Below are 10,479 nucleotides of genomic sequence, written 5' to 3' on the forward strand. Positions count from 1 at the left end.
CCATACTGAAGACTAGAAGAGGAGAAAAAATGGCCATAGAGTTTATTCATTGATGGCGCCCCGGCCTGAACACCGCAATTCCAACGGCCTGGTCATTTCTAGTCTAGCCTATAAGCTCTACAGTCATGAATGCGTAGTATTACTCACTATGTATGGAGGATTTATCAAGGTTGTATAAGGCAACCGCGGGCCTAAAGCCTTGGCGATATTCTTCCTATCATTTCCTATCCTATTAGTCCTTGAAAATCAGCCATTAAAAGCATTAAAACATCATTTATCCTTTATCCTTTAGGTTTATATTGATCCATTATTCAAATTGGCTGTTACTAGATAGCCAGATTGAGTAGTTAGACCAGTAAGAAAGAAATCACTTGGCGTATGCAGATTTGTTGTTGTGTGTTGGCGAAAGGATGGAGAACGAATGAGCAAGCGAAAGACGACGTATGGATCCTCAATTTAAGAAAATTTTGCAACAGAAACGCCAAAATGTAGAAGATTTATTCGATTTTGAAGGATGCAAAGTTGGTCGAGGTACTTATGGTCATGTTTATAAAGCAAAAATGAAAACAAGGTAATGAATTGTACGATACAAGTGAAATCTCCATAACCAACTTTGATTCGTCTTGTCCAGTCTTGCAAGCTCCGAATAAGTGTCGAATAAACACGATAGTTAGCATTTAATAAATCCTAATGCTGACTTGCAATAGCATCGAGTGGTCATAATAGGTCTAGCCTACAAGTTCTTTTAAGCAATAATTATATTTAATCCGTGAATTGTCTGAGTAAAACATTCAATGGCTTCATCGTAGCCATGGCCTTCCGTAGTCCATTCAGTATCCAACCGCAACAGTCTTCCATTTTTGGAAAGTAATTTTATCCGAAACAAGTTTTGCATTGCATCCTCTTGTTTCTTCTTCCTTTTTTTACTTCATAGTATCGCTTTTTCTACCAAGTTCATCATTCGTAAAATCAGTTCTTCTATCGTAATCGAAAAGCTTTGTATAGTATAAAAGCTACATGCTATCGTTTTCAACCTAGAAAGACTTACAGTAGGTTACAGTAAATCCTTGCCGGTTAAAAAAAAACACTAAATCCATAACAAATTAACAAGGCTTACATTATTTGGGCACAACCAATTCATTGTAATCTCCTTATTTCGTTAAAATGGCAACTAGGAAATACGACGATACTCTTCGTCTTTTTTCCACAACTTACTGACAGGTGTAGTTTACTTCTGAAAAAGTTGACCAAGCCACATAACAAAGCTGAGTAGAAAGAGAACTATGTCAAGGCTGTTCTAAATGGAACTAAAATACGATACGAGTTGACGGAAATATACGTTGCATACCTTAAAATCAACATGTCTCTAGGATAGATCCAATTGCATCTAGGGTAGTTTACACTGAATCCTTTTCCATAGCTTATTAAAGATTGGGCTTCATTTCTGATGAAGCCGAGAACCTAAGAAATGATGCTATAGCACACAAATGTAAAACAAACTGCAATGTTATACTAATTCACTGAAACTATAAATTGTACAAACGTCATCTTGATTTTAATCTATTTCTTAGCGGCAAGGAATATGCCTTGAAATTAATCGAAGGAACGGGAATTTCCATGTCAGCTTGTCGTGAGATTGCTGTAAGTTCAACCTGAAGTAGTATGATTCAATTTCTCAATTTTCCTTACTCTTGAACCACATCCAAAATCAAATTTTTGATGAATAATGTTTCAACACAAAATCAGTTAAGGATACCTTATCTAATGTGAAAGTAATATATGGATTAGATAGAATTGTTGAATTCCCTTTTCTAATTGTATTTACTCTATCTGGACTGCATTTTAGATTTTACGCGAAATTAGTCATACTCATGTCATCTCCTTACAAGGTGTATTCCTGACTCATGCTAGTCGAAAAGTGTGGTTATTGCTGGATTTTGCTGAACATGATTTATGGGTAATTGAAAACATGGATCACAATAGATTTGATTTTATTAATCTTAGCGTTATGCTTATTAGCCAAGGAGTGATTGCTTCTGGTTGCACTTTTTCTACCACTGCCAATCTATTGGCTAAAGTTCAATGCTTTGCTATCATATATCGAACAAGTAATTGCATCAGTTTAATGAATGAATTGCTTGCTCACATTAGAAATGCATGACTATTAAACTATCTACTACCCTATGACTCCATTTTTTAAAGTACAGTACTACTAAGTTATACTAAGTAATTGCTTAAGTTTTAATTCACGCATCGTCGGTTCACATTGCTAGTACGTTAGTATCCTACCTTCTGAACGTTTTTGACTGTAATTACTAATATTAAAATATTACCGTTGTATTGTTATACTCCTAGTATTATATTATGCATGAGCTACTGAGGTCGAAAGCTCGGTAGTATCCTACCTTTCCAATGCTCACAACTTGATTTACTAAAGTTTCAATACTACTATAGTATTATCATAGCATTAATTAATTTTTGAATGGGTTGTATACATAGTAAGTCCAATAGGACCTTACTTTCTTTATGCTTATGACATGATTGGATCCTTTCCATTAGACTGATCTACTAGATTCTTGAATGTTAAAATACTACTATAGTATTACGATAGCATTAATTTATTGATGGGCTACTTAAGTCCGGTAGTATCCTACCTTTCCAATGCTGAGGACTTGATTTACTGAAGTTTCAATACTAATATAGTATTATGGTAGCATTAATAAATTAATTTTTGGATAGCCTACTTACATCGTAAGTTCAATACGACCCTACTTTCTCTATGTTTATGATTTGATTGGATCCGTTCCATTAGGCTTATCTACTTGATTTATGAAAGTTAAAATACTACCGCAATATCGTTCTAGCAGTAATTTATAGATGGGTCAATTCAGTCCGGTAATATCCTACGTTAGTATGATTATAGCATTAATTAATTTTTAGATAAGTTACTTACATCGTAAGTCCAATAGGACCCTACTTTCTATATGCTCATGACTTGATTGGATCAATTCCATTAGACTGATCTACTTGATTCATTAATGTTAAAAATATTACCATAGTATCGTTATAGCATTAATTTATAGATGGGCTAATTAAGTCTGATAGTATTCTACCTTTTGAATGCATAGGACTTGATTTACTTCAGTTTCAATATTACCATGGTGTTATTATAGCATTAATTACTTTTCTGATGGGCTGCTTACGTCGTATGTCCAATTTTAAATGCTTATGACTTGATTTACTTTAAGTTTCAATTCTACCGTAGCATTATTATAGCATTAATTAATTAATTAACTTTTTGGATAGGCTACTTACATCGTAAGTCCCATAGGACCCTACTTTTTGTATGCTTATGACTTGATTGGATCAATTCCATTAGACTGATCTACTTGATGCATTAACATTAAAAATATTATCGTAGTATCGTTATAGCATTAATTTATAGATGGGCTAATTAAGTCCGATAGTATTCGACTTTTGAATGCTTAGGACTTGATTTACTTAAGTTTCAATTCAACTATGGTGTTATTATAACACCACGCTTCAATAGTTTCTTAAGTTTCAATGCTACCGTTGTATTATTATAGTATTAATTAATTTTGGATAAGCTACTTACATCGTAAGTCTAATAAGACCTTACTTTCTGTATGCCTTAGGACTTGATTAGGTCAATTCCGTTAGAATGATCTACTGGATTTATTAACGTTAAAATACTACCGTGATATTGTTATAGCATGCTTTAATTTATTGATGGGCTACTTAAGTGTGGTAGTAACGTACCTTTTGCATGCTTATGACTTGATTTACTAACGTTTATTAACGTTAACATACTACCGTAGTATTGCTATAGCATTTAATTATAATTATTGATAGGCTATGGACGTTGTAAGTCCGGTATTATCCTACATTTTGCATGCTTATAACTTGATTTGCTAATAACTAAATACTATAGTAGTATTATTATAGCATCAATTATTTAATGCCTTGCTTACATCGTATCAAGTCCAATAGAATGGGCAATCTGTTTATGACTTGATTTATAATTGTTAAATTACTACCGTATTATTGTTACAGCATTACTTTATTGATGGGCTACTTACAAGTATGTCGTAAGTGCAGTAGTATCCTAGTAGGACCCTACCTACTGGACGCTATTAACCTGACTTACGATCGTTGTAATATTACCTTAGTATTTGATTCCGAGTGCTCGTCTGCCTTTAAAATTCATTTATGGCCTACGTACATTATAAATGGTATAGAATTCCGTCACTTAAAGTTAAATTAGGGTCTATTATTTGTCATACATTAATTAGTATCGTATCTGACTAAGCTAGAAGTAGTATTCTCCTTTTATGCTAGACTACTACATTACTTTAATAACATTAATGAATGGAAGGCCTCCTTACATTATAAGTAGCATTCTACTTACTGTACGAATATAGGTCACTAAGACACAGCTAACTAAACTTACATTTTTGACAATTCATAGCCAATGGTTGTAAAAGTTATCTACTATCTCTACCTAATGTAGAGTATCCAATACTACTAATAGATATACGTTTCTCTTCAAACACAGCATATTATTAAATTTCATCGTCCAAAAGGTGGTAAAAAATCCGTACCCATTGATACCAAAATAGTAAAATCCTTACTGCGACAAATTTTAGATGGTATCCAGTATTTACATTCAAATTGGATTCTCCATCGTGATTTGGTAAATATAGCAATCTAGTCTAAATTTTTTATGTGATAATGGCCATAATGTCGTTAACGATAAATGGCACGTACAGGATTATTTATTTTTCTTTACTGATGAACCGTTTACGACAGAAACCTGCTAATATTTTGGTCATGGGTGACGGACTCGAGCGAGGACGTGTAAAGATCGGTATGGTCATATTATTGATTCTGGTTAACTGTATCATCTGTTAAGTGTATATTTGAAATTTTTTACTTCTTGTCGTTATTTTATCCTCATACCCTCCATTTGCTGACGCCTCTTAAATTCAAACCGGAAAAAAAAAATATGACATTGCATCGCCTGCATTAATTCCATGCTAGATTGCTAGAAATGTATGGTAGCTGATTTAAAGCTAGCTAATTTGACTTCAATGTACTCGTAAATACGTCGACTTTAGCTGGATGTACATTAATATTATCGTCGAAATTTTATAGTTCATTTTTCGTAGTTTCATCCTTATTCCTCGATTACTTTACGTTACTTAAGCCATACCATTCATTCTCATCACCGTCATTATTTGTATAGCATACCCATAAAATGAATTGCAGCAAATCTATAGTGGCTAGTAGCTAACTTAACATTGGCAAACTTGACTTCAATATAAATGCCAAGAGTTTAGCTGGATATGCGTCGATATGATGGACACCCATAAAGGATACAAATTGAGAACAAATAATTTGTGATTCAAGTGTGCAATAAATTGATATAATTCATCAAGCCGTTTATGATAGTAGCGTCTAGTAATACCGTTGTAATCTTTGAATTTTATTTTCTATTTACAGCGGATATGGGCTTTGCAAGACATTTTTGGGCCCCACTGAAGCCTCTAGCTGACTTAGATCCTGTCGTGGTTACATTTTGGTATCGAGCACCTGAATTATTGTTAGGGGCAAGGCATTACACCAAAGCTATCGGTAAGAAACTACAATGTACAGTATAATAAGCTTGTGCTACTGCATTATTCGGTAGTAACTTCTCAATGGTTATCGTTGCATCTTAAACATGGATGGAATATCCTCAATATCTGCAAATATGAGATGCAGTGATAACATTTGTTTTTCATAAACAATCAGAATTTTTACTGTGTGTTTCTTTTTAAAACAGATATTTGGGCTATTGGTTGCATCTTTGCGGAACTACTTACTTCCGAGCCTATTTTTCATTGTCGTCAGGAAGATCTTAAGGCAACAACCCCTTACCATCATGACCAACTCGATAGAATATTCACCGTAATGGGTTTTCCTCATGGTATCTGGAATTTCATTTGTTTAAATTCAACTTCAGGCGATTTCTCTATTATGCTCCAGCAACCCTTTCTATATGAAATAACTTTTCTCTACCTTTTAATATTGAAAAATAGAAAGGGACTGGGAAGATATAAAAATTATGCCAGAATACAAAAGACTTCAGGAAGACTTCAAGAAACCATCGTACGTGTTACCATTAATGATGAAAACTATCGCCAAGTCGATTCTAATCGACTTCAGCATGAATTAACATGAATTGCGTATTTCAGAAATTTTGCAAGTTGCAGCTTGGCAAAGTATATGGATAAATTTAAAATCAGACATGACAGCAGGGAATTTAGTCTGGTAATATTATATTTATAGGTAGTTAATGACTTCTGAATTTTAAGAATTAAACAAATCAATATGCTTGCCTTGAAGCTACAAAAATTTCTTATTGCGGACCCTAATAAAAGAATTTCGGCTGAATTAGCCATGGATGATGCTTATTTTCGTGAAGAACCTTATCCAACTGATGAGTTCGTATGCCCTTTATCGTTACTTGACATTATAATTTCGAAAGTATAACTTATTTCAATATATTCCAAACAGCGTATTTGACGGGAAGCCTATACCTTATCCGAAGAGAGAATTTTTGCATGATGATGAACATGAAGAGAAACACGATAAAAATAAGGTTCGACACTGCGTCTTCATTTTTTCACCTGAAATAATTCAGATTTAATATGCGTTTCAAGGTGCATAATTGAAATAATTTTAATATATAACTGCCTACGCAATATAAATGGCTGAGCATGATGCAAATTATTTTCTTCCATCAGGGTAAAAAGATGCATGCTGCCCATCAACATAACATTGGAGTAAATAATATCATGGCGAATCGACAACACCAGCAAAGTAGAATAGCCAACAATTATAACGCAAACGCACGTTATCCAGTGATTCAGTAAAATCTTTGAACTATGAGTATATTGATATATCATTATCAATGTTGCTGATTCAAAAATTATCAGACTATATCGCAATCCCAATATGATATTCTAACTTGATGTTACTTGGATAATTTTTTTCAACGGAGCACCACTGGTGCGAACGTTCAGTATATGATATTACAACTAGTATCATAATTCCAACTGTTTTATATTCGCACACTAAGGTTCATCTTTTATAATTTCTTTTTGTATAATATTAAGCGAGAAATTGTTGTTTCATAGGCTATTTTTATTATTTTTGTTAAGGATATGGTTAGGTATTGCAATATCTCAATTTCAGTGCGTATAGGAACCGGTTATCCAATCTATAGGATAAAATTTACTAGCTATGTATTTCTGATGTGTTACTAGATATATCGTATCAAATTATTTTATTCCAATATCAGAACTAAGAAATAAAATTAAGAAATATCACTCATTTTATTATTCCTGTTTAGCTAAATATTCTTTCCAAGTAACTAATTATCACCCATGCATTGCTAGAAAAACCGCAACCAAGATATGACCCATTATGCAGATAATATCGAGTTACTGCATAGTAAGTTGAGTACACGCTAATAACTATTTGAAACTGTACTTCCGTATTAAGAAGATAATTACTGCATGAAAAAGTAACAAGTGTAAACAATTCGTTAACGACGAAATAATGTCATTGAAAAAAAAACGAGTGATCTAATTCAGAATGCAGCTTGCATATCAAAATAATCCTTTTAAGTAGAATATGATATGCACAAATACTAATTTTAACATAATACAATATGTTATATATGTTATAATTACCAGACGTACATCAACCATTAAATACCTCGGGTCATAACTTCAATGCAGTGAAGTGTCTCAAAATCAGCACCACGAGAACTACGATTTCTTGTTATCTTCACTTCAATCACATGCATTATTTTGTATTAAGGAATATCTGCACCTGTATCTCTGCAGCAACGAAAGAAGCTACCGTTTGCATAATAGAGTGTATAAGAACTAGCTCATAGGTTAAAGGAAATAAAGTAATAATATTATGAAGCTGTTCGTTAGTAGTATTTGACTGAAAAATCGCGATCACGGTAACAGTTCCATGTCATGCTAGAAAGTTATTTATATGCACAGTAGTGTGATAATCTAGCTGTGAATTTTGTTTTACTGGAATATTTTGTGTAAAGCACATTCCTATTAATTTGAGCAGGTATTCAACTAGCGTAAATTTGTAAAAGCATGAGTGAATGCAGTGCGGAAATTATAACGAGTTTGAGTATTTCATAATTATACCTCATGAACAAGCTTTCTATCCATAAGCCACAAGCACGATCTACTTATTTTGGGGTACAAGTAATCATCTATTAACCTTTGAACATAATATTTCAATAGATTGTTATAATACATACTGCTATCGTCTTTTGCAAATTGCATTTAATTAGATACTTATTATAATTTCGCAATCCGAATACAAGTTAAACTATTCTCGTGCATTCTTACTATTTTAATCTTAGCTATATATGGACCATATCACACCTACAAATATGATCCTATTTAGAATTGTACTACAGTAATCATCGATTTATTAATTGATACCAATAATCAGATAAGGTAGAAAGGCAAACCTAGGCTCTGTTACAAATCTATTTTTGTAAGGAGTGAAAATAAATATTAATACTACTACAGCGAATCAACACCACAAATCTGCTGTCATTTTTGTCTTCCGATATTTACTTACTTATAGTAGCACTCTAAACGCAGACAATCTGCTATCATCAGGAGGAAGAGATGCACTAGTAGTCTTTCTTAGACAAAACTGAACGTAAACTTTACAGAAAGTCTGATTAGTTAGTTTATACTAAAGCCGCATAAATATTAGTTATCAGTACGTAGATAATATTATTATTATATTCACTTATCGACTGAAAAACATAAAAAATATCTTAGGTAAATTAATATTGGTACATTTCTAGATAAGTAATATTAAGGAAAGAATGCTGCGGCAGCTATGTAAAAGTTGCTTTGAAACAGGTTCTAGCAATTATGCTGATGCTATTAGGTTTTTCAGCATCTATTCTTTAACGTTATTCTAAGCTTCAGCTAACGCCAAAATTTTATCTATCCGCGCTGCATTGATTGGAATTGCCTAAATAATTCTTCCCTCTCCAACTTTGCACGCTGTTATGGCTGCGTCAGTACCTTCATTTTTATCTAATACACAAGACAAATATCAACAAAATTAACTGAATTAATAATATAATCAATGGGTAATTAAAAGCTAAGTAATAGTATTCGTATTTAAATATTGTTACGTTGTGCATGATGAAGATTACCGTATAGAGTTTGCACTTTGACAGATAGAAATAGTCATTCCTGTGCTTATTCTAGGCAGTCTTTAATTAATTCTAATTCTCAACTAACCTTCTTTGCTTTAGAGTCTACACGAGAAAGTAGTAAAGTATCCCAGGCTTTGGAATATTCTCCGGTAAGAGGGCTACCGCCATCCAAAGGAACTTTTTCGCCTTCATTCCAAAATTTTTGACGTAGCCTGTCCGGCATTAATTCATCAACATCGAGTGCAAGATCAACCTAAAAAGCATTACAAATTATTCAAACAGTCTCTTCATCTATTATTACAAAGTTCATAACGTTATTGCTTGCACCTGCATCTTTAAATGCTTAAATGTAGCTTGATTTCGAATTTTTTTTATATCATCAACTGCCAAACCGGTCTATTTTATGAAATAAACCAGAAAATACTCTTATTTACACAGATCAATTAATTTCGAGCTCAATTATGTGCAAAATCAACATGTGCTTAATGAAGTATGGGTATTTGGCTTCAATAGAAAATATAGCCGATAAATTCCTTACCAACAGATTGACCAGCAAGATACGTATGAAAATGATAAAAATGGCATAAAGAATACTCGTTGCTGCTTTATGGAGAATTGGAACGTTATCATTAAAAAATATATTTCTGAAGTCTACTGAATCAATAGTCATGATAGCTGTCGAACTCCAGGCTGCTTCAGCAGAGCTGAACTGTTTCTAAGGAAAATATTCAATGTTACATATTTTTGTATTACCAAATCTATGTTTAAAGGGATATTATTATGCCTCTATTCTGTCGTTAGATATTTCAAAATTATTCACGAACAAACTACTCACATGATTTTGTAATAATAAGAAAAATGAAATTCCAAACCCAGTCATAATCAGCAAAAAAATGATAATTGATTCAGCGAAGGTTATGCATAGATCTATAAACATGAGAACATAAATTCCAAATCTGGGAAATATTCTAGCGAATAATGCTAGATTAAACCATGACAAAAAAACGGAGACTGCTCCAATTTGTGATAGCGAATTACTGTTGAAGTAATTAACAGGCAGAGTAAATATAAGAGTCATAATATAACAAATAATTTCCAACAGATTTTCCACAGTGACGTAGTCGCGTCTTTGATACAAGAATTGAAAGAGCTGTAATAAAACAGGTAAAAGCAACGGTAAATGGATATTGCGG

At 32.9% G+C, this 10,479-nt stretch overlaps 1 protein-coding gene across 1 annotated transcript; it reads left to right on the forward strand.

Annotated features, from left to right (window-relative positions):
- Positions 1 to 443: 443 nt before the first annotated feature.
- On the forward strand, positions 444 to 6,712 carry TRIADDRAFT_32711 (uncharacterized protein; the record flags this gene model as incomplete). Its single annotated transcript, XM_002117504.1, has 11 exons — positions 444 to 571; positions 1,572 to 1,641; positions 1,847 to 1,957; positions 4,577 to 4,714; positions 4,831 to 4,888; positions 5,524 to 5,655; positions 5,846 to 5,989; positions 6,102 to 6,177; positions 6,258 to 6,333; positions 6,409 to 6,506; positions 6,580 to 6,712. 11 exons carry the CDS (start codon positions 444 to 446, stop codon positions 6,710 to 6,712), a joined length of 1,164 nt encoding a protein of 387 aa, XP_002117540.1.
- Between the last annotated feature and the right edge of the window lie 3,767 nt (positions 6,713 to 10,479).

This window comes from Trichoplax adhaerens, genomic scaffold, assembly GCF_000150275.1.
Source record: "Trichoplax adhaerens TRIADscaffold_25 genomic scaffold, whole genome shotgun sequence".
Classification (NCBI taxonomy): domain Eukaryota; kingdom Metazoa; phylum Placozoa; class Uniplacotomia; order Trichoplacea; family Trichoplacidae; genus Trichoplax; species Trichoplax adhaerens.